Source organism: Saimiri boliviensis, chromosome 19, assembly GCF_048565385.1.
Source record: "Saimiri boliviensis isolate mSaiBol1 chromosome 19, mSaiBol1.pri, whole genome shotgun sequence".
Lineage (NCBI taxonomy): Eukaryota > Metazoa > Chordata > Mammalia > Primates > Cebidae > Saimiri > Saimiri boliviensis.
In genome coordinates, this window is record NC_133467.1 from 25,230,595 (window position 1) to 25,254,523 (window position 23,929).

The 23,929-nt window shown below is 48.3% G+C and overlaps 1 protein-coding gene across 3 annotated transcripts in view; it reads right to left on the reverse strand.

Moving 5' to 3' along the window:
• RCSD1 (RCSD domain containing 1) overlaps nt 1-23,929 on the reverse strand; it is a 76,275-nt gene that overhangs the window by 13,004 nt on the left and 39,342 nt on the right. For 2 of the 3 annotated variants that reach the window (XM_010338693.3, XM_039459898.2), the window contains exons 2-4: nt 8,420-8,521; nt 7,238-7,327; nt 2,560-2,631 (exon numbers count right to left, since the gene is read on the reverse strand). In XM_010338693.3, the coding sequence (XP_010336995.1) occupies nt 2,560-2,631; nt 7,238-7,327; nt 8,420-8,521 (264 nt within the window). The remainder of the gene's footprint in view (nt 1-2,559; nt 2,632-7,237; nt 7,328-8,419; nt 8,522-23,929) is intronic. The other variant, XM_010338692.3, reaches the window with a different exon arrangement.

Consider the following 23,929-nt stretch of genomic DNA (forward strand, 5'->3'; position numbering starts at 1 on the left):
TTTTGCACCTTTAGTAGAGACGGGGTTTCACTATGTTGATCAGGATGGTCTCGATCTCTTGACCTCGTGATCTACCCGCCTCGGCCTCCCAAAGTGCTGGGATTACAGGCTTGAGCCACTGTGCCTGGCCTTGTTTTTTTTTTCAGATGGAGTTTCACTCTGTTGCCCAGACTGCAGTGTGCAATGGCACGATCTCGACTCACGGCAACCTCTGCCTCCTGGGTACAAGCAATTCTCCTGCCTCAACCTCACAAGTAGCTGGGATTACAGGCATGTGCTACCACACCTGGCTAATTTTCTTGGTCACTTATTTTTTTTAAGTAGAGTCAGGGTTTCTCCATGTTGGTCGGGCTGGTCTCAAACTCCTGATCTCAGGTGATCCACCCACCTCCCAAAGTACTGAGATTACAGGTGTGAGCCACCACGCCTGGCCAGCAACTCCCTATTTTTGCAGCTGGGTCAAATCAGGGCTTCTCAGCTTGAATTAAATTTCAGGTAGACACTGCAGAACCCTCCCCACTCTCCACAGGATAGGCTCATGGCCAGAAACCAGAGATGCTTGCCTTAACCCCAAATCAGGCTGGGATCCAAATCCCTAGGCTCTCCCATGGCTGGGCACTACAGAGGCTGTGGCTATTCATCTTGACACCTCTGATGGTTTCAGAATGAAGTTGGTGAGCCAGTGGTCTTAGTTAGGCCTACATGGAGGCTACGGTGAGCAAGAGCCTTGTTTTTTCTCCTGGGTGGCTGGACAGAGGGCACGGTGAAAACACAAGCCTCCCCTACAGCCTCCACCTGGACATAACATCCTCCCTCTCCTCAGTACTTTAGCTGCTTCCATTCTCCCACAGCGAACACCTTCCTCCCTCCTTTTTAGTCACCCATCCTTAAGGACGGGCTCAGGACATAGGTGTTTCATAAAACATTCATTAGTTACTCTGGCCTGCGCCACTCTCTTCTTGCTCTGAAATTCTAGAATGGTGTTTCTCAGCTGGGGTCAGAGGTGGGAAATGAATTTGCCCCCAGGAGACATTTGGCAATGTCTAGAGACATTTTTCATTGTCACAGCTTGGAGAGTGCTTCTGGCATCAGTGGGAAGGACCATGGATGCTGCTAAACACCTTGCAGTGCACGAGACAGCCCGGCCACAGCACTACCCAGCTCGTCATGCCAAGGCTCAGAAACCCTGATCTCGAGCAGCAGGAACTGGGCAGTGACCTGCAGCTGAGATCTCTGGCATTGACTCCTGTACATCTTTTTTTTTTTTTTTTTTTTTCTTTTTGAGACAGAGTCTCACTCTGTTGCCCAGGCTGGAGTGCAGTGGTGTGATCTCAGCACATTGCAACCTACACCTCCCAAGTTCAAGCGATTCTCCTGTCTCAGCCTCCCAAGTAGGTGGGATTACAGGCACATGTTGCCACGCCCAGCTAATTTTTTTGTATTTTTAGTAGAGACAGGGTTACACCACGTTCCCCAAGCTGGTCTTGAACTCCTAAGCTCAGGCAATCCACCCACCTTGGCCTCTCAAAGTGCTAGGATTACAGGCATGAGCCACCGTGCCCAGCCTCCTGTACGTCTTCCATTGCATCACCTGTGAAAGCTCTGTCTCTGTAAGACTGTGAACTCAGGGCCAGTGTCTTCTGCTTAATTATAGTTGCAGGGAGCCAGCCAGCCCTGGGCATGGTGGACAAGGGCTCTGGGCACACAGTGTGACTGGTGGAGAGGTTGGACAGGATGCTTCTCAAACAACAAACGTGTCCATACTGGTGCTGTGTCAGCAGCAGAACACCAGCCCCGTGTAGGGCTTAAATGGTTTGTGGCTGCATTCAGGCCTTGGGAGAGAGGGCTTGGCTATTTCTGAAGTGTTTCCTGCAACTATGGTATCCTTTCCCGTATAAGACTCTTTTTTTTTTTTTTTGAGACAGGAGCTTGCTCTGTCACTCAGGCTCGAGTGTAATGAAGTGACCTCAGCTCAGTGCAGCCTCAACCTCCCGGGCTCAAGCGACCCTCCCACCTTGGCCTTCAGAACAGCTGGGACTACAGGTACACATCACCATGCCTGGCTAATTGTAAAATTTTTTGTAGAGACGGTGCCCCACTCTGTTGCCGAGGCTGGTCTTGAACTCCTGGGCTCAAGTGATCCCCCCGCCTCGGCCTCCCAAAGTGCTGGGATTACAAGCATGAGCCCAGCCCCATAAGAGGCATCCCATTATCCATCGACCCCCACCACTAAATGTCAAATACATGAGCTTATGATGTGGTCCTTATGTCAGTTCTTTTTCCTCAGGTAGGTCTGTGAAATCCTTATCATCTACTGCAGTTTGATCACTGGCTGATTATTGGGGCCAATTATCCAGGTGACACAAGGACTACCCCCCGAGCCTCAAAGCCATGCAAAGTTTGGATAAGAAGTGGAGTTAAGTCCACAGCCACACCACCCTGAACGCGCCTGATCGCGTCTGATCTTGGAAGCTAAGCAGGGTCGGGCCTGGTTAGTACTTGGATGGGAGAAGTAGAATTAGATAAAAGGTAGCAATGGACAATGAATTCTGCACTTACCTGAAGCTTCTCAATCAGAGGCGAGCTCTTGACCTTGAATTTAGGAGGGTGGCTTGCACTGGGCGGTGACTTCTATGGAGCAAATCAACCAAAACAACCAGATGAGTAAGGTGAGGGAGGTGGGGTTCTGGTTGGAACCCAAAAGCCACAGGCAGAAGGAGAAGAGAAGTTGGTGTTGCCACTTTCTCATTAGTTCGATAGCTCACTTACTTCATTAGGGCCTGGGCAATGTGGACTTTCCCTCTCCCTCCCTCATTCCACCACAGCTAACTTGGAATCAGAATCAGAGGAGTCAGTGCCAACATCCTTAACACAGAAGGTCTCTCCCAGGAAGAATGACTTCATTGTCCTTATAAGCGAAAACTATATCTGAGCAAGGTCTTCACCTCATGACCTTCAACACTGTGATTCAACAATAATTTGGGGACTTTCAAAGTTAAAGGGTAAAAATGACCATCCTGTTTGTCATACACACAACAAGAAACCAGACCAGGATGACAGAGGTATGACTGGAATTCCTCAATATTTTGGAAAATCCCACCGATGGCATGATTTATAAATTATGATTTTCCAAAGTGTTGAATATTCTTTTTAATTAAGTAAACATGTACCAAGTAGCTACTACGTTCCAGGCATTGTGTGGGTCATACAAAGATGAGCATGATTCAGTCTCGGCCACAGGAGCAGTCCGTGGCTGATGTATGTGCTACGTAATCACATGTACTCTGTTAATTGCAGATATTTTTGTGAGGAATGCATGCCAGAAATCTTGTCTGCCTTTGGGATCTATATCCTGTAAAAACATTAACTCCATATTTTGTGTAAAATCCCCACAACTGTGTGAGAATGGTGACAGTGATAGGATGATGATGAAGAGAAGGAAGAGGAGGATGACTTCCATGTGATTAGACAGAGGCCAAGGCAGAGAAGCAGTCTCCCCATAGTCTGGAGACCAATGTATGTCCTGCTCCTAGACCCCATGTGCTATTTTCCTGAATCATAAGAAGAAGAAACTATACTCATTTCTTAGAAAGACTCTGAGATATTATGATGTGAGATAACTGTTATTTTAGTGATGGAAGAGAGGGAGGCTCACTCAACTGAACTCATGATCTTTTTTTTTTTTTTTTTGAGACGGAGTTTCGCTCTTGTTACCCAGGCTGGAGTGCAATGGCGCAATCTCGGCTCACCGCAACCTCCGCCTCCTGGGTTCAAGCAATTCTCCTGCCTCAGCCTCCTGAGTAGCTGGGACTACAGGCGTGCGCCACCATGCCCAGCTAATTTTTGTATTTTTAGTAGAGATGGGGTTTCACCATGTTGACTTCGTGATCCACCCGTCTCGATCTCTTGACCTCGTGATCCACCCGTCTCGGCCTCCCAAAGTGCTGGGATTACAGGCGTGAGCCACTGCAGCTCAGCACCAAGGGAGAGCATAGGCTGGACTCACAAGACCCCAACTCCTTCTAATTCTAGTTTTGGCAGAGCCAAATGATGCCCCTGGCCTCGGCCTCCTCTACCAAGACACAGCTGGGTGGGAACAAATGATTCTAATGATCCTCGCTGTCTCTACCAAGAGGCAGCTGGGTGAGAATAAATGATTCTAACGACCCTTGCTGTCTCTGCCGGCCTCCTCTACCAAGATGCAGCTGGGTGGGAATAAATGATTCTAACGACTCTCGCTGCCTCTGCCTCCATGTGTTTTCACTATCGGGCACGTTCCAATAGCAGTCTTTCAAGGAGCCTTTTATCTAGGGTGAATACAAAGAGCTTCCAGCCCCAGTGTGAGTGTCTTTAGTTTCTGTGATTTACAGGGAAACTTCATAGAGGCTGGAGTTTCCAGAGAAACATAGAAACTGCACCAACAATTTTGCAGATAAAGCTCTCTTCATGTAATACTTTGAATGCTTCTCTTCCCCAATTGACCATTGTCTTCTGAAGTCTGGAAATTCAATGGACCCTGCTCCTTAACCATAGGACAGTACTGAGGACCCAGCTGATGCTCCATAAAATCGGATTGATTTGAATTGCAAAGCAGAAAGAATCCAAAATAGCCTCTAGTGCAGTTCCTGGAAGTGACAGTAGGTGGCATCATTTCCTTTACAGTTTAACAAGGGGCTTCAGGCAAGTGGCTGCCACTAACAATTGGAGAAAAGCCAGCTTTCCATCCCTATATACGTGTATATAGATGCATTTATATGACATTCTTACCATGTCTAGAAACTATGGACTAATTCTCAGGTGGGAATGCTTTTCAGACTCTTCTGAGCAGAAGACGCAGGATTTGTGGCTGCATTAAACACCCGTTTGGCTGGTTCTTCCAGAGAGGGATAACTAATTCCTGGTCACCCTGCCGGCAGGAGGGGCCGTGCAGTCAGCAGGTGCTAGCAGGGGGCTGACCCCACCGTCTCAGACCTGAGCAAGCATAGCGGGGCAGGGATGAAATGACCCTTCCTGGCACTGTGCATTGGGAACTGAGGGGTAGCCTGACCCGGGCCCTCCCTGCAGGCTCCCAAGGTTTCCAGCATTAGAACCTCTGCAGGCTGAGCTACAGGGGTATGGAAGGAGAAATGCAGACAGCAGCCTCCAGTTGGCCCTGCCAGACAAAGCTGGCTGCTCATTTTATTTGTATGTGAATTTCAAGGCCACAAAAAGTCATCGATCCCTGGAGGTAGTGTCTTTTCAATGCGCGAGTAACCTGTCACTCCAGACAGGACTTTCTAAAATCCACCCTAGGACTTATCCAGCCCTTGGCCATTATAAGCCATTTAACTTCTGGGTGGTGTGCTCCATGGGGTAAAAACTGCAAATGCGTTTCCACAGAGCTGCCGGGATGGAGCTAGTTTTTTGTTTTTTGTTTTTGTTTTTTGTTTTTTGTTTTTTTTTTTAAGATGAAGTTTCACTTTTGTTGCACAGACTGGAGTGCAATGGCATGATCTTGGCATACCACAACCTCCACCTCCCAGATTCAAGCGATTCTCCAGACTCAGCCTCCCAAGTAGCTGGGCTTACAGGCATGTGCCACCACGCCCGGCTGATTTTGTATTTTTAGCAGAGACGGGGTTTCCCCATGTTGGCTAGGCTGATCTCGAACTCCTGACCTCAGGCGATGCACCTGCCTCAGCCTCCCAAGTACTGGGATTACAGGTGTAAGCCACCACACACAGCCCAGGATGGAGCCGTTTAACCCAATCACTAGCCTGACTCCCTCTGCTTTTACTCCAGAGGATAAAATTTCCCCAACCAGCCTCGTTGATCTATCTGGTTAGTGCTTTTGTCCTCATTTGACAAAAAAGAAAACAGATTCGGAATGGTGCAGTGACTTCTCCTGGGCCAAGTCCGGGCTATCAGGGTTTAGTCTCACATTCAGCTCTGAGTGGACATAGCCTCAACCTGTTGCATAGCAGCAGAGACACCAAGCCCAGAGGATGAGGGTTACAAGGAGAAGCTGATCCTCTGGAAAGAGAAGTTGTTAGTGTGTGTTTGGTCACAGCATTGGCTGATGACTCCATAAAGCCACAGAATCATATTGTTGGCACTTGAAGAGACCCAAGGAAAACCTCAGTGTTTTTAAACTGTGCTCCTTGGGGTTCTTATCCCAGAATAAGAGCCTTGTTCAGTGGGGAGCGGAGAGAGTCTTATGAGAGCAGATGGGACTCCAGGCCTTCCCTCCCCCATCTCACTTGACCAGGAGCAGCGATGAGTTTCTGCTTTACCTCATGGGCTTCTGCTTATAAGCCGTAGGTTGACAAAAAGGCTTGGAAATCATTGATCTACTTCAACTGTTTTACTTTACAGATGAGAAAATGTAGGCATTAAGATGCTTGCCCAAGTTCACATAGTGTATCTAATGGCCAGTGTCGGGATGCTGGCCCCCCAAAAAGAAGGGGAGAATAAAAGAGGTTGTTGAAGTGGGATTCGGGAATGAAACTGTCTTTGGCTTGCTTCCTCTATTTTGGGGTTGGCCTCCCAGGTGACATGACAGAACATGCAAATCAATTTCTGGCACCGATCATGGCCATGGTGAAGGTTGGTGGGCTGCTGGCATGAAGCGTGAAGGCACGCCTGCAGCTGCAATTAGACAAAGATAGAATATGCAGGCTATGAACCTATTACTGGCCATGATCTATGATACCAGAGCCTTTATTATATTGTTAACGATGGCTATTTATAGCTGAGGGCAATGAGGCCTTCTGTGCGCTCTGGTTTTCTTCCAATGATCCTGAACAATAGCCAGGCTTTACAAGGATACTGCAGAGCCACGGGGTTTTCTCAGGCTTCCGTCCTGCCCCATGTAACTGTGGCCCCCTTTCAAGGTGTCTTCTCCATACCTTAACCCAAGATCATCTAAGTCAGACCTGGGAATAAAACAGAACAGTCCTGGTTCCTGAATTGGGTCTGTTAATAATATATGACCCATTCTTTTTGCTAAAATGCTCAGGGTTGAAAAATAGTGTTCCTGTCCTTGACAAATCATAAAGGTGGCTCAGTAAAAGGGAGTAGTGAGGAGACTATTTTCCCAAGTAAAGGATTCCAGAAGCACTTAAGAGGAGATTCACTCTGAAGTGGAGAAGTTCCCTGCAGAGTCTGAGCTTTAAAGAATGAGTTTGGTGCCCCCTCGTCCAAGAGGGAGAAAGAAAACCCATCACAGCATCTTCTGAGCGCCCGCAGCAGCACTTACCTCCTCACCATTCTGGCCCAGCTCTACCTTGGGAGGGAACAGGGGGAGGGAACAGGGCGGTTTCCTTCGGGTTGGTTTACTGGCTGGTGTCTGGAGGGAGGGCAACAGACAGACACACAGAGAGAAAAAGAGAGAGTGCTGATCAGGCAACAGGGAGGAAGAGCAAGGAAGTGGATACTGGTTTCAGGAAGGTGTAGGGATTTAGGAGTGTTAGGACGTTAGGGAAGCATAGGAATATTTAAGAATGGAGGAAGGGAACTGTGTGTCTTTGGGACTGCCCGCTTACTATTTAAATTAGTTCTGTTTACCATCTACCCATTTTGACTTTCAGCCTCTCTGCTCCATTTCCTTTCCTGGTAGAACATCGTTTTTTACTTGAGATTCATTGACCTGAATCACATTCAGCTTTCAGCTATCTTCTTTATCCTTTATGACATGCCTATACAGTCTAGAAATTATGAACCCAATTTTTCGGATGGGAAAACAAAAGCCCAAAATAGTGCACCTAAAAACGCAAGGCAAGTAAGTACTCACTTGCCCCAAGGGGCCATGATAGATTTCTCTCCACCTTGGGGCGCCCTTCCCTCATCTCACTTCTAATGAGCTCCTCACACTGCACGACTCAAGAAAATCTAGCCCAAATTTCTCCAAAATTAAGACTCTCCCTTGTCACACTTTCCTCTGTTGGTCACTGGATTCTCTTCCTTCCTGATCCCTGGTTTCCTATCCAAACGTGCTTCCCTTCAAGTCCTCTCTTCCTTCTCCATTCGCAGTTTGTAGTCTGCCCCAGCCTTGACTTGCTCTGGCTATGGGAAAGGAGCTGGGTGTAGGAACTTCTTTATTCTGACCCAATCCAGGCCCCGCACAGCTGTGTGGGATCTAAGTCTACGTCGGTGGATGATCATGATGGAAATGGATACAGATGCGCATCTCTGATGGACACTGCCCTGTGTCTCATCCGTCCTGGCCAGTGTGTAAGCCTCACCCTGGTGGGGACAGATTCTGCACAGGCACAGCAGCAGTGGGACATTCCTCACATTCAGAGAAACCCCTCCAGCTCTTGACTTCACTTCCTAATTTGGTAACTCCCCAGCCTCCTCCCTCCCTCTCCGCTGGGCCTGACCAGATTTCCCCTTCTCCTGCCCGCTACAGAAGAGGCTGCTCTGAAGCCTCCTGACTCACCTCCTTGGCTGCGGCCGCCTGCTCCCTAAACCTCCCGGCCAGCTGGGCCACCGAAAGGGACGCTGAGTTGTCCACATTGGCATTGGTCTCTGTCGGTCTTTCCTGGCAAATCGAGAAGCAGCAACAGTTAATCAGCAAATGGGTACCAGGTGCCAAGCAGGGCACTTGTTTCGTGGCCACAAGCAGGAATGCTATGACAATGAGGTATTTTAACAGCATTATCCAACTACCTCCTGCATTCAAGGACTTAGGGTTAGGGAAAAAAAAAAAAAAACAAAACATTTGGGCAAGCACATTTAGTGAATATCTACAATGCTCTTGGCCCTGGGTGTGGCTTTGGGGGCCTGGAGACAAACAAAACCTGGTCCTGTCCTGGAGGGCTGCCCAGGGATCTTAGAGGCAGTAAGGTCCAGGTTCCTCATTCCTCAAAGACCCACCAGCAAAGGGTTATGTCAGCGACAGCGTACGCATCTCCTTCACTTGTTCAGCTCCGGAACGAGGGTGAGCAAAAGTCCTTTATTGAACTTGAAACACATATGTCTTGTGTTCCCTACTTGAACGCCGTGGGCAAAGAAGTGTTCAGTAAATATTTGTGGAATTAACAAATAAATGACTTGAGAGCAGATAGCACAGCGGATGGGAGCCAATCTGCCTGGACTCAGGCACCGACTTTTTCCATCTCTTACCAGCTTGGGGACCTGGGGCAAATGGCTTAACCCTTCTGTGCCTTGATGAGGATGGTCATAGTGCATCCCTCGTCAGTTGTTTTGTGGATTACATGATTTGCTCTGTACCCAGAGTGCTGGGACAAGGCCTGGCACATCGCAAGTGCTTTGGAAGGGTGGTTGTTACTGTTACTGGCAATGAGTAAGGGTTAGGGTTAGGGTTAGGGTTAGGGTTAGGGTTAGGTTAGGGTTAGGTAAGGGTGACTTCTGGTGCAGGTCATCAGTTTACCATGGCCGTCCCTTCATCAAGGTGCCTCCAGGTTTCCTGAAGAGGCCAACATGCAGCCAGGACACCATTCATTCTCATGCACCATTTGTCACCAAGACACATAGAGTAAATCGGTGATGCCGGAAATGACCAGTTCCTTCCGCCTTGTTACAGGAGGCCTACACAATTGCTTGGTTTTAATAAGGTTTTTTACATGTCCAGTCCCAGAGACATTAGGTTTTGGTCTTCTGTCACCATGATGGCAGCATTTCTTACACAGATGCTGAACCGCCCCTCACTTCCCCTCCTCCCATCTAGTCTGAACATCAGAGGACTCGGGCAGCAGTTTGTCTGAGGAAGCCCATCTCTGCCTTTCCCTGGCTCTCGTGGTCTACAAAAGCAAGGGATGCTTCCCTCCCGCAGTGAGCTTACTCCCTTGTACACACACACACACACACACACACACACACGTACACACGCGCACGCACGCACACACACACACACACACTCTTCCATGGCCCTTCTTTTATGTTAAAAGTGGTGTCTCTGAGCCTCCAAGCTTTATTTGGGTGTTCCCTCCAAGGTAAATAACTTTAGGCATTCTAAGAGGCTGTCCCCTTAGAGCAAGGGAGGGGCAGGTCTCCTCACCCCGCACCAACTTCTGACAGAGAAGTTAATGGAGCAAAGGTTTGAGAAGAAGGCTTTGTCAGGCTGGGCGAGGTGGCTCAGGCCTGCCAAGGCAGGTGGATCACTTGAGGTCAGGAGTTCGACACCAGCCTGGCCAACATGGGGAAACCCATCTCTAGTAAAAATATAAAATTAGCTAGGCATGGTGCTGAGTGTCTGTAATCTCAATTACTTGGGAGGCTGAGGCAGGAGAATTGCTTGAACCCAGGAGGCGGAGGTTGCAATGAGCCAAGATTGCGCCACTGCACTCCAGCCTGGGTGACAGGGAGAGACTCAAAAGAAAAAAAAAGAAAAAGAAAAAGAAGAAGGCAGCTTTGTTTAGAGATTTGAAGGAACTGCTGGAGCCATAGACTTTCTGGTCTGTGAATAGCTGTTCTGGAGGAAAATACAGGTACCCTTTTACTGTCGCTTACTATATAATTCAGGCTCATCTCCATCCCAGCCTAAACACCAAATGCTGATTTTTGCATAAAGATATAAAAGGATTCACCTCTATTCAAGATGCCAGATTTCCCCATGATGCTGGGGGAATGCTGGGGAGTGCGAGGCCCCACCCTGATGAGTTCCCCTCTGGGGAGGGGCTCCCAGACATGACCCATTTTACCCTCACACTTGCCACATAAGGAAGTCAGAGAGTGGAACACGACAGAGAGGCTTGGGGACAGTGTGTGATTAATTGAGCTGTTCTTGGCAGAGACGCTGGCTGATTGGTTTGTCCATCTGTCTAACTTCCTGCCCACATCACAGACCAGCCTCTCTGTCCCTTGCTATTTATGCTCAGATCCTGCTGACAGTGTGCTTTACCTCAGCTTCAAAGGCGCCAATCACTGGTGGTGCAGGAAGATAAATTCCAGTTAAAAATAGAGCTGTATAGGAATCAAAAGCTCCTCCCTTACTTCCCTGTCTCAAAACTGGCCTTGGCAAGGGGCTCAGACGTGAGAGAACTCTGAGGCTTCTGGAAGCATTTAGGGCTTAAAAGCTGGGTAGAAGGAAAGATTCTAACACCTCTGAGTTTGTTTCTGGAGCCTAGTGAATGGGTTTTCTTTAGACGAAGGACTCCAGAGCTTGTTGATGCTTGGCAGATCCTCTCGCCATCAGCCCCTCTCCAGACACTTCCCATTCTCTTTTGCAGAAGACCGATTGATTATTACCGTCTGCCCTCTGCGCACACTAAACCCAGAGAAGGCAAGTGAGAGCCAGAGTCACACAGGACTGGCCAAACAGGATAATCTGTGAAACATCTGACTCCAACTCCCAAGACCCCAGTAATGGACATCAGTCATGCAGCATCACTTGTGAAAGTGCCTTGTCAACTGTAAAGTGCTATACAGATCTCAACATTATTATGAGCCACTCAGTTGCAAAGGTGCAATGGAAGAAGCGTGGTCTTGGGGATGAGCCAGGGCTGGTGGCTCAGACTGTTTGAGGCTTTGCCTGGATCTCTGCCTCACAGTTGTGGCACGTACAGCTGCTAACACCCCTCTGGTGTGTTCAGCGCCACACCACCTCTGTCATGGGCCAGGAGCTCTTCATGGCCGTCTTGCTAAGGCCACACCCTCACCTTGACTGTTCTTAGGTCTGAGAAGAACTTCAGTGTCTCTACCTATTCCCAGACTTTCCTAAGACACCTTTAGCCTCTCTGGGATTAAATGTTCTTTCTCTGTTCCTGTGATGTCTATAAAGTACTTAGCACAGAGCCTGAAACGTAGAATGTGCTTGACGGGGCACAGTGACTCATGGCTGTAATCCCAGCATTTTGGGAGTCTAAGGCAGGAGGATCTCTTGAGCTCAGGAGTTCAAGACCAGCCTGGGCAATAAAGAGAGACTGCATCTGTACATAACATTAGCCTAGTGTAGTGATGTGTGCCTATGGTCCCAGCTGCTCAGGAGGCTGAGGAGAGAGGATCACTTGGGCCCAGGTGGCCGAGGGTGTAGTAAGCCATGCTCACAACACTGTACTACTGCACTCCAGCCTGGGCAACAGAGACTCTGCCTCAGGAAAAAAAAAATCCCAGCACTTTGGGAGGCCGAGGTGGGCAGATCACGAGGTCAAGAGATTGAGACCATACTGGCCAACATGGTGAAGCCCCGTCTCTACTAAAAAATACAAAAAATGAGCTGGGCGTGGTGGTGCATGCCTGTAGTCCCAGATACTTGGGAGGTCTAGGCAGGAGAATCACTTGAACCAGGAAGCCGGAGGTTACAGTGAGCTGAGATCTCGCCATTGCACTCCAGCCTGGCAACAGAATGAGACTCTGTCTCAAAAAAAAAAAAAAAAAAAAAAAAAAAAAGAATGTGCTTATCTAAGGTTGGTTTCTTCCTCCTCCTCCTTCTCCCATCTGACCTGGTCTGCTGGTATGTGGTGTCATGGCCTGGACACCTGCTCCCAGAGTCATTGACACCCTCAACTCACCCCATGGACCACACCCAGAGGTAAGTCCTCCCTCTGCCAGCATCCACCCTCTACGTCCTGGTCATTGCCCTGACTTCAGCTTGTCCTTTCCTCTCGGGTCATTGTCCATGTTAGACGTTTTCTGCACTCATTCCGCTCTGTGCCCTGCTGTAGCTCACACTTGTCTTTACAGATCGCAGGCCTGCACTCCGGCTTCCCGGCCCAAGTCTTGCTTACAAAGCCCTCCCCGCTACTTTCCAGCTAGGCTATGCCAGGTAGCTCGGAAACCATGCCTGTGGTTACTGTCTGACTTTGCCAAAGCCAGGAGAAAATCACCTCTGTTGTTTACTTTCTATTTCTATGGGACTTTCTTCTGAGAACTGAGGAGCCCCTGTGTCTGGACAGCATGGAACTTCCCCTGAGCGGCTGCCATGTTGCGTAAACACTGTTTGGACCCTGCTGACCGTCCACAGAATGAGATCTTTATGTGCAGGCCAGACGAGGCTCCACCTATGTCCCCGGCTCTGCGCTGTCTCTCCACCCTCCACGTAGGTCCAGGGTCTCAGTATCTCCCAGCCTTTGGGCTGTGGTTTCGGGAAACAAGGCACCAGGGAAGGCCTCATCATCTATAGCTTAAGAGAAGATGCAGTGAGAGGGCCCAGCGGGGCTGGAAGAACCATGCTCTCGGCTAAAAGGAAGGCTCTCTCACTCAACAGAAATAGGCCAGAGCCTAGAGCCTCGAGGATCTGAGCTGTGTTTGCCTCTTCACTCCTCCAGAACGGAAGGGCATCACCCCTTCTAGTGTGAGAATCCTTAAACTATCACTTCAAAAGGACCTCCATAGAGTCTCTCTGAAATACTGCAATGACTCTAGAATCTTCCTTTACACCCTTACTTATCCCTGGTTCTTCTATGTATCCCAGTGTTTGACGGCAACCATCCTAGGAGAATGGAAGGCGTGCTGGACTGGGAACCAGGCTGGTCCATTTGACTTACCCACCTACCAGAGCCCTCCTATGCGGGAGGCAGTGTCCCTACCGTCACTGATATATTTTCTATAATCTTACCTCTCTAAAAGAGGAACTGGGGCCCAGAGTTGCTAAGTAACTTCCTATTCAAGTCAGTAAGTGCAGGCATGAGAATTTTCTGGATTCCAAAGTTCTAGCTCTTTCCACACCAACACGCTGTGCTCACTCCACACCTCTACTGGGAGACTTAGCTTCCTCTGTCTCTTGTTAATAAGCATTTACCGGTCTAGGCCGTGAGATATATTAGTGAACAACACAGAGTCCTTGCCCTGCAGGAGTGGCTGCGTCAGCAACAAACAGGCACACAGCTAAACCATGAGATAGTTCGTTAAACGCTATGAAGAAAATAAAACAGGGCACTTATTTTATTTTATGGGAACGTGCTGAAGAGAGAGCACATGAGTTGAATCCCAGCTGGGGAAAAGAGGGAAGAAAAAAAAAACTGTTCCGAGCAGAGGCACAGACACGAACAAAGGTTGAGGGGCAGAGAAAGAGAAGTGTGGCCGGGACAAGAGGGAGTGGGAAGATGTGAGCGGCGGCGTGAGGCCAGCCACGCTGGGCCTCGTGGACCAGAGCACGCAGTTTGTGTTTTATCCCGAGCCAGCGGGATGTCATTTGGAGGGTTTCAAGGAGGGATGTGACCTGAATCACACATCAAGGCTCTGTCTGTGGAGGAGGGAAGAGGGTGGAAGAGGGTGAGCAGAGGCAGCAGCCCAGCTGAGAGAGGGCATGGGGGGGAACGGGGCTTGTGCGGGAGGATGGGGTTTGAAGGTCGGGCTGCTGGGAATGACCGAAGCATGGGTGTGAGCAAGGGAAAGAGAAGAATCGTGGATGACTCCCGAGTGTTTGACTTGGATAGCAAGATGCGCGGGGTATTTGCTTCTGAGTGGGAAAGCCACGTTGTGGAGAGAGGGGCCACTGGAGCTAGGTGGGCAATGAATAGTTCTTCCTGGGTCATGAAAGTCTGACACGTCTATTAGACATCTAAGTGGAGAAGCCGCGGACGAGGTTGAATATATACCCAAGTCTGGAGTTCAGAGAAGTGTTTCAGGCCGGAAACCAAACTTGGAGAGTCACTAGCTAGAGATGGTGGTTGATTGATGTTACAGGGCAGCGTAAGGTCAGAGGAAACAGAGAATAGGGAAGAGAGGAGGCCCAAAGACTGGGGTCTGGGCTGTCTGCGCTCACCCTAGGCTGCCGTTCATGCTAGAAGTAAAGGGACTGGTCCTGTTATTCCAGTGGGAGCCTGGAGAGCATTTTGGTGTAGAGTACAGATGGGATGGGTGTGAAAGGAAAATAAATCTCAGACCCTAAATCACTAAGCCAAAGGGAAAAGTCAAGCTGCAAAACCCATCAGGCAAATCTGCCTCCCACTTTATTCCTGAATAAGATAGACAAAGACTAAAAAGTGACAGGCCCCCCTCACAATTTTCCCACTAGGAGATTCCTTGTGGGGCTCAGGATCTTTACCCTAAAACAGTTTTGTTGGATTTTACCCTGACAATGTAAATTGCTAGCTTATCTTCACAGGTTGGGGACAAAGGACAGAACTCTAAGTCACTCCTGCTCACCCCAGACAAATGCATATCTGATGTTTCCTCTGATGTAAAAATGCAGATTCACTGAGCTATGGAGGCATAGGTAGACTGTTTTCTCTACCCATCTCTCACATGTAAGTTGTGTTCCGGTGAAAGACTGATCAAAGTCTGAGAAGAATGCAACCATTTGTCTCTTATCTACCCACACCTTTAAAAAATTTCCTCCTCTTGGCCGTTGCAATGGCTCACGCCTGTAATCCCAGCACTTTGGGAGGCTGAGGCAGGTGAATCACGAGGTCAAGAGTTCAAGACCAGCCTGGCCAAGGTGGTGAAACCCCGTCTCTACTAAAAATACAAAAAAAATTATCTGGGCTTGGTGGAAGATGCTGGTAATCCCAGCTACTCAGGAGGCTGAGGCAGAGAATCGCTTGAACCTGAGAGGTGGAGGTTGCAGTGAGCCAAGATCACACCACTGCACTCCAGCCTGGGTGACAGAGCAAGACTCTGTTTCAAAAAATATATAAATAAAATGTCTTCCTCTTTCCCCAATATTCACCCTTTCCCCTTTAAATATTAAAGCCCTCAAAATCGGCCGGGCGCGGTGGCTCAAGCCTGTAATCCCAGCACTTTGGGAGGCCGAGGCGGGTGGATCACAAGGTCAAGAGATCGAGACCAACCTTGGTCAACAAGGTGAAACCCCGTCTCTACTAAAAATACAAAAAATTAGCTGGGCATGGTGGTGCGTGCCTGTAATCCCAGCTACTCAGGAGGCTGAGGCAGGAGAATTGCCTGAACCCAGGAGGCGGAGGTTGCGGTGAGCCGAGATCGTGCCATTGCACTCCAGGCTGGGTAACAAGAGCGAAACTCCGTCTCAAAAAAAAAAAAAAAAAAAAAAAAAGCCCTCAAAATCATCTGTGGAGAAAGGCACAGGCCTGCCTCCCGGGGTCACATCCTTAACCTTGCCAAAATAAACTTTCTAAATTGACTAAGATCTGTCTCAGATACTTTGGTTTACATGGGTTGGGGCCAGAAGATTTCTTTGGCTAAAGTGATAGAGGGTAAGAAATCCTGAATGTCACTCATGAATGTTGCGTGCCCATCCACACTGTTGTGTCATTTGGTCATTCCTTCCTAAGCATCTGTAGACACTGTAGAATGCCTGGGGGTGACCATGATGGCCCTCAAGGAGTGAACAGCCTTTTTGAGGGGTGAGGAGAATACACAGAGATAAAGAGGAATTGAAACAAGTATATGTTAACAAATACATGTAATCAGATTTTTCACACAAGACCAAAAAAGTCCCAGATGTCCCCTACCTAACCACCTGTAGGCTTTAAGGATCTGAAAATGGCAGGTCCTTGTCCTCTGCAACCCACCCCTAGGGAAAATCCCACATGACGTGCTCCACTCACACACAGGATCCCCACACAGGCACTGACCCTGGGAGTGTGTCCCTGCTTGGAACCTCCAGGGCTTCCCATTTGCTCCCAGGACTTGGCATTGTCACCCAACAGTCTGGACAGGGTTGAGCCATCCTCACACTGTGGGGAACAGTCCTGGCTGCCTCGGTGATTTTAAAATCAGCATAATCCATAGCCTCTGGTGCCTGGGAGGGTCCTCCAGGTGGGGGTCCATGGGTTTAGTAGTGATGGCTAGTGTCTGGGCAAATTCCCAGGTGCAGCAGGGGACCACAGAGGGGAGGGAGATGTTCATCCAGAATGTCATTGCAGTGACAGGATTTTATCAGTGTAATTTGGGAGATGATGTATGGGAAATCTGTCTCTAAACGTGTTAACTGTTGTACAGGCATACGGAAAGAAAAGAAATTATTTTGCGTCTAGCGGGATTAGAAGTGCACAGAGAACAACAAATTCAGAGTTAGGTCCGGGTTTCAGTCTTGCTTCTGATGTATGCTGGGTTCAAAACTGAGTCTCAGTTTCCTTGTCTATAAATGAGGCCATTAACATCCATCATTCTGTGCTCCAACCCCATATGCAAACACTCATCTTGTTTTCCGGCAGGTTCACTGCCTTTCTTTCATGGATGGCGGGAAGGAGGCTGATGCACTGGAGGGTGCACTGTGCTTTACACTGTTCTACGGAGGGAGTAGCATGGAGCTCAGGCTTTGAACCAGACTGCCTGAGTTCAAATCCCAGCTCTACATTTACTAGTTCTATGGCCTTCGACAATTTACCGAACTTGTCTGTGCCTCAGATGGCCTATCTGATGATCATAGTAGCTAAGTTACAGGGTCATTGGAAGGATTAATGAGTTTTTGTACGTGAAATGCTTAGAACAGGGCCTGGCATGTAGGAAGTGTTTGATAATTGTTAGCTATTACTGCATGTTGGCTATGGGGCTAGCAGCATCTCTGAATACTCTGAGGGATGTCTAGGCTTGCACCTATCTTCTCCTATCCTTCCATTCCCTCTTGGATACAGAAGTCCCAGACAGAGCCCCAGCTAGCTAAGATGTGCTCCCTGCTGCTTATAGCCATTCTTTGCTCAAGAGCAGACCATTTGGACTCAGCCATTTTGGTGGACTATTTGATTACTAGGGCAGGAACTTAACAGACACTCTTACCCCCTCCCTGAGCTCATATCCCTAAGAAATGGATGTGTGTAGTATCTAGCAATTAAAAATAAATATAGCTAAGTTTCATTTTATGGCTTTTAGGGTCATGACAAGGGTTTTGAATATCCACACATCCCGGCTGTCCAGAGCTCTGTGTCACGTCAAACAGCTGAACCAAAATACAAAGTCCATGTCTGACATGGTTTGGCTGTGTCCCGCCCAAATCTCATCTTGAATTCTAGCTCTCATAATTCCCATGTGCAATGGGAGGTACCAGGTGGGAGGTAATTGAATCACAGAAGTGGGTCTCTTCCAGGCTGTTCTCGTGAGAGTGAGTAAGACTCACGAGATCTGATGGTTTTATAGAGGAGTTCTCCTGCAAAAGTTCTCTTGCCTGCCGCCATATGAGACATGCCTTTGCTTCTCTTTTGCCTTCCGCCATGGTTGTGAGGCCTCCCCAGCCATGTGGAACTGTGAGTCCATTAAACCTCTTTCCTTTATAAATTACCCAGTCTTGGGTGTTCTTTATTAGCAGCATGAGAACAGACTAATACAATGTCCATTCACTGACAAATGGAGAAACAAAATGTGACACAGCCTCACAGTCAAATATATTTCACCCATAAAAAGGAATGAAGTTGGCTGGGTGTGGTGGTTCACACCTATAATCCTAGCACTTTGGGAGGCTGAGCTGAGTGGATCACCTGAGGTCAGCCGTTTGAGACCAGCCTGGCCAACATAATGAAACTCTTTCTCTACTAAAAATACAAAAATTAGCTGGGTGTGGTGGTGGGCACCTGTAATCCCAGCTATTCTGGAGGCTGAGGCAGAAGAATCGCTAGAACCCAAGAGGCAGAGGTTGCAGTGAGCCAAGATCACGCCAATGTACTCCAGCTGGGCAATGAGAGCAAAACTCTATCTTAAAAAAAAAAAAAAAAAAAAAAGAAGAAGCTCTAATACATAGTAAATGTGATAAACCTTGAAAACATTATACTAAGTGAAAGAAGCCAGTCACAAAAGACCACATACTATGTGACTCCATTGATATAAAATGTCTGGTGTAGGCAAATCCAGAGAGAAAGACAGTAGATTAAAAGTTGCCTGGAGGAGACGGGAAGACAGGAGGTTGGGTGATAGCTAAAGCATACAGACTTTCTTCTTTTTCAGTGATGAAAATGTTCTAAAATTGACTGTGGTGGTGGTTGCACAGTCTGTGAATATACCAAAAACTATTTCCTTGTACACTTTAAATAGGTGACTTGTATGTAAATTATATCTCAATAAAACTGTTGTTTAAAAAATTGTCAAGTCCTTACAGCCAGTCTGTTGGATTGTGGGCAGGAGGGACCAATGGAGGGAAATTGGCTTTGCTTCCATCTTCGTGACTTCCCTTCCCTCGTGCTCAGCACCCTCCACCCCCACACTCAGCCTTTCCCCGCTCCCAGAATGCCTTGCAGCTGCAGACACATCTGAGAAGTCTCTTCCAACCCACCACTGAGAGGGCTTATAGGTCTGTGAAGAAGACAAAGTAAGTTTCATGTCAAGCATCCATGAAGGGTCTGGCTTGAGGGGGCAGTCAGTCCATGGCTGTTTACTTATTCATTTATTCAGTGAATATTTATTGAACACCTTATGGGCCTGACACTGGTCAGATGTGAGGATATAAAGATGAAGTTTCATGGTTTTAGAGCTCAAGGAGCTTCTACTGTAGTTGAAAGGCAGAAGACTTGTAATAGAACTATCAGAATGAAAACAGGCCACTGCTGCAATTGGGAAATGTGTAACACTGCAACGGAAGCTCAGGAGAAGGGGTACTTAACTTGCTTGGGTAAATCCGGAACATTTCAAAGAGGAAGTGATGCTTACGCAGAGTCTTGAAAGAGGAATAAGAGCTTGCTAGGAGAGAAGGTGGGCATGGGGGAGAAGGCGAAGGGCATGTTATAGGCACAGGGGCTGGCTGGCACAGGCAAAGTGTCAAAAGCATGGAAGAGTATGGTGTCTATGGGAAACTTTAGTTCATTTTGGTCTAAGCAAAAAGAAAGGTAGAGAAATTGAAAGATGTGGCTGTCTTGTCCAGAGTAAGGCATACACAAGTTACAATTCAGGCTCCAGAACTTATTAGATGTATCGGTGACCTTGGGCAAGTCACTTGATTTTTTTTTTTTTTTTTTTTTTTTTTAAAGACAGAGTTTCATTCCTGTTGCCCAGTCTGAGTGCAGTGGCATGATTTCGGCTCAGTGCAACCTCCACCTCCCGGGTTCAAGCGAATCTCCTGCCTCAGCCTCCAGAGTTGCTGGAATTACAGGCATGCACCACTATTCTTAGCCAATTTTGTATTTTTAGTAGACATGGGGTTTCTCCATGTTGGTCAGGCTGGTCTCAAATTCCTGACCTCAGGTGATCTGCCTGCCTTGGCCTCCCAAAGTGCTGGAATTACAGGCCTGATTCACTGTGCCTAGCGTCACTTAATTTCTTAAGTCTCAGTTTCAATATCTGTAAAATCAGGTTGGCAATACCTGTATCATTGTGTGGTGATGAGAAGTACCTAATATGGTGACAGCCATCATAGCCAGCATTCACTGTGAGCTTCCTGGGTGCCAGCTCATACATACCTCAAGTGCTTGGTGAAAGCAGTTATACTGAGGCTGTGCTACAACATGTGGACTTCATTTCTTAAGCCAGGGCGATGAGGGAAGTTATATGATTTGCTGTTTAGAAGGATTACCTGGAAGCAGATAAGTATCAACCTATGTTTCAATCTATTCTGAAAACCTTTGGCAAATGGAGGTAACCACTGCTACTCTTTTAAGGCAGTGCTATTAAAAAGAGGAGTTGTCATGTCTTCTTCCTCCTCCTTCTTCCCTTCTTCTTCTAATTATGCTTATTGCCATTTTTCATATGCTCTCCCATTGCCCAATGCAGGGAGCTCTCAGAGGCTGGCTGTAAAGAACACAACGTCAGTCCTGAGCATCATCTGGGTTCTGCCTCTTTCTTGAGTGTCAGATCACATGAGCTCTTGCAGTCTCAGCCTCCTCATCTGTAAAATGGGATAACACCTGCCTTGCCTTCCTCATGGGATAGCTGTGAGGCTCTCAAGACACAATGAATGAAAGCACCCTGTATGAGATGCACCAGAGAAGGACAGGATGAGCATGGCTTATACCTCTGGAGTCTGTGGCCTACTGTGGAACAGAGACAATTAAGCAAGTATGTAAAGCCTAATAAGTCAGTCAGTATGGTAGCAGAATAACAGCCCCCAAAGGTGTCCACATCCTAATCCCTGGAACCTGTGAATATGTTAGATTAAGTGGCAATGAGGAATTTAGGTTGCAGATTGGAATTAAGGCTGCCAATCAGCTGACCTTGAAACAGGATTATTCTGGATTATTTGGTGGGTCCCATATTATCACAAGGGCCCTTAAAAGTGGAAGAGGATGGTAGAAGAGTGAGAGCCAGAGTGATGGAGGCAAGAAAGACTACCCACCATTGCTGGCTTTGAAGATGGAGGAAGGGGCCACGAACCAGCAAATGCAGGCAGCCTCTAGAAGCTGAAAAAGGCAAGAAAATGGTTTCTTCCCTAGAGCCTCCAGAAGAAATGCAGCCCTGCCAAAAACTTGATTTTAGTTCATCTTGAGCTTTTGACCTCCAGAACTCTAAGATAATAAGTTTAACTTGTTAGTATAAGCCACTAAGTTGGCAGTCATTTGTTACAGCAGCCACAGGAAACTAATACAGTCAGTCGGTCAAGTATTTGTAAGCACCCACAATGTGCTCTGAGTTCTGAGAATGTGGTGGGTAAGAAGAGAAAGTCACTGCTTATCACTGGGGCTCTCATTCCAGTAGAGAGAGCTAGGCAGTCAGTGAATAAGCAAGTGCATGTATGGCATGTGAGTGGTGCTAATACAGAGAGTGTCAGCCTCGACCTCTGCAAGGGAGGTCATGAGAGGCCTCCTGAGGAGGCAGAGGTGACATTGAATTGAGGGTGCTGTGATTGTGGAAGGACAGCGTGAAATGCACAGCAGGAGCACCCAACCTGGCCAGAGGCACCTAGGAAGACTTCCAGGAGGAAGTACCAGCCTGGACAAGCCTGCAGCATAAACAGAGCTGGTCATTATTGCTGAGGGAGCTGCACAGGTGAGGAGTTCAAGGCCAGGGGAGCCCCAGGGAATGACGAGTTCCAGCATGTAGGCATGTGTGCAAGATGAGCCAGAGCGTGGAAGGCCGCCTAAGTTGGGACTCTAGTCTAAGGGCTATCTGAGGTCATCAGAGGGTTATAAGCAAAGAGCAAAACCACAGATTTATTTTTGCAAGATGCCTGTGGCTGCAGGGTAAGAAATGTGTGGGCTGGTGGTCAGGAGTGGGCTTCAGGAGGTGGAGAGCCCAGTCTGGAGGCCGCTGCCACCGTCATGGGAGGTAAAAAAAGAACAAGTCCGCAGCTATACAATGATACCACCTTCTGAAGAAGGTGCATCCTGGCTCTGGAAGATCTTTTCACTGGGCTGAGCTTCTTGTGGGGTCTGGATCTGCCAAGGGAGTGGGGAGCTGCACTTGGGAAGAGTGAGTGTGGAGGAGAGCAGGAGCAAGGAGAGCTAAGAAAGGGCTGGCCCCTTCCAGGGTGAAGTGGCAAGAAAGAAACCTCAGTCAATGGGATGGCTGAAAGGCCTGTGAGGATCGGGATCTCAAACCCTTGACTTAGAATTGTTAGTGTGTGGTGTCAGCATGACCTCTTCATGTAATCTGCAGGCTTTCAGTGAAAGTTGAATGGCACATAGCAGCCTTTCATTTGTGGGTGCATTTTAAACATGTAGAGTGAGAATTAAGAGTGTAGCCCACATTTAGAGGAGGAAAGGAATAGCTTGGATATGTGGAGTTTATTGAATGAAATACTCAGTAGATATTAATGAGGCCCTACAACATGCCAGGCTCTAGAGATTCACTGGAGCAGAGCAGACGACGCTCCCTCCTTATAAGAGAGTGGAGAACAGGGATTCAGCAGAGGCAGAAAACTGGTCCCAGTGGTGACCATGAGCAGATAAGTCCATCTGAAAATCAGTAGAGATCTTAAGGATGGCTTGGAGCCACAAGGTTGGAGTCAATATTCTGTTGATTTTAGGAGTCTTTAAAACTAGAGAGGATGATGGCCTGGATGCAGGTATGCTTAGTGGAGGGGAGACTGTTGATAGGACTCAAAAGCAATTTAGGAGGAAGGACTGACCAGAATTGGGGACTGACAAGTGGGGGCAGGGAGGAGTCCAGATGATGCCCAGATTTCTGGCTCTGGCTTCTGGGTGGAGAGGAATATCATTTACAGAGAGGGGAGCCCAGGGGAGGAGCAGAACTGGAGGAGTGCTCAGAAAGGGTGAGCTGTCAGAGCAGAGGGCCCAGGGCAGACCCTGAAGCACCTACTTGGGATTTGCAGAGTCAGACGAACCTAAGGGTGAATCTTGGTTCAAATTACAAGGCGATGGCAGAGCCTGAAGACAGGGAGGGTGAGTGAAGGCTGCAAAGGAGATGGAGAGGGTGCTGGGATGAGGAGGCAGAACTCAGCAGCAGCTCAGGGGGTTACACACAACCATTTTTGTCTTCTCTTTCCATTTCCCACCAGCAGGCATGCAGAAGCAGAGGTGCCAATCAAACTCAACCTTGTCAGCCTCTGAACAGCTCGGGATTTTTTTTTTTTTGAGCAAAGGGGAAGAGAGGGAAAAAAGTGTCTCTTCATAGCCAGCATGGGTGATTTAGATGGATTCACTCACCTAGGCCAACAAGTAAATGTACAATTTGTTACTCTCCAAGGTAAGTTCAGAATCTCCCTGTCAGGCGGTACTCTCACATTGCTTAGTTCAATAATAAAACTGACTTCACTGAGAGCTCCTCTGAGTCTGAAGGGTGGCTGGGCTCCAGGGAGCCACCCCTCCAGGGTTGCCTGGAGTCCTGGGGTATGTTACAGCCACCTGGAGGCCCACACAAGTACCCTTCACTAGGGGCCATTCCTGCGTCCCAGGCAGGAGTCAAGTGACAGTGTGAGTGTGAGTGTGTGTCCTGGGGTCTGGGACACTTGTCCTTCAGGCTGCAGCAGGAAGCCAAGGCATACCTTCTAAGATTAGAACAAGTTTCCCAAGGACCCGGCCCCCAGCCTGCGTCCCAGTCAGCTGCAGCCTCTCCTGTTACAGCATCTCCCAAACCCGACTCCCTTGCAGTCAGGAGGGAGCACAGTTCTGAAGCTGACTCTCAGCAAGGGGCCCCTCAGGAAGCTCTGCAGTTGGGCCACCATGAGCAGGACATGGTGCGGGGCCCTCTGGTCCCTGCCCTTGTAGGCCTCACAAGGCGGTACTGGAGGGAGAGAGGAGAGGAGCATCAG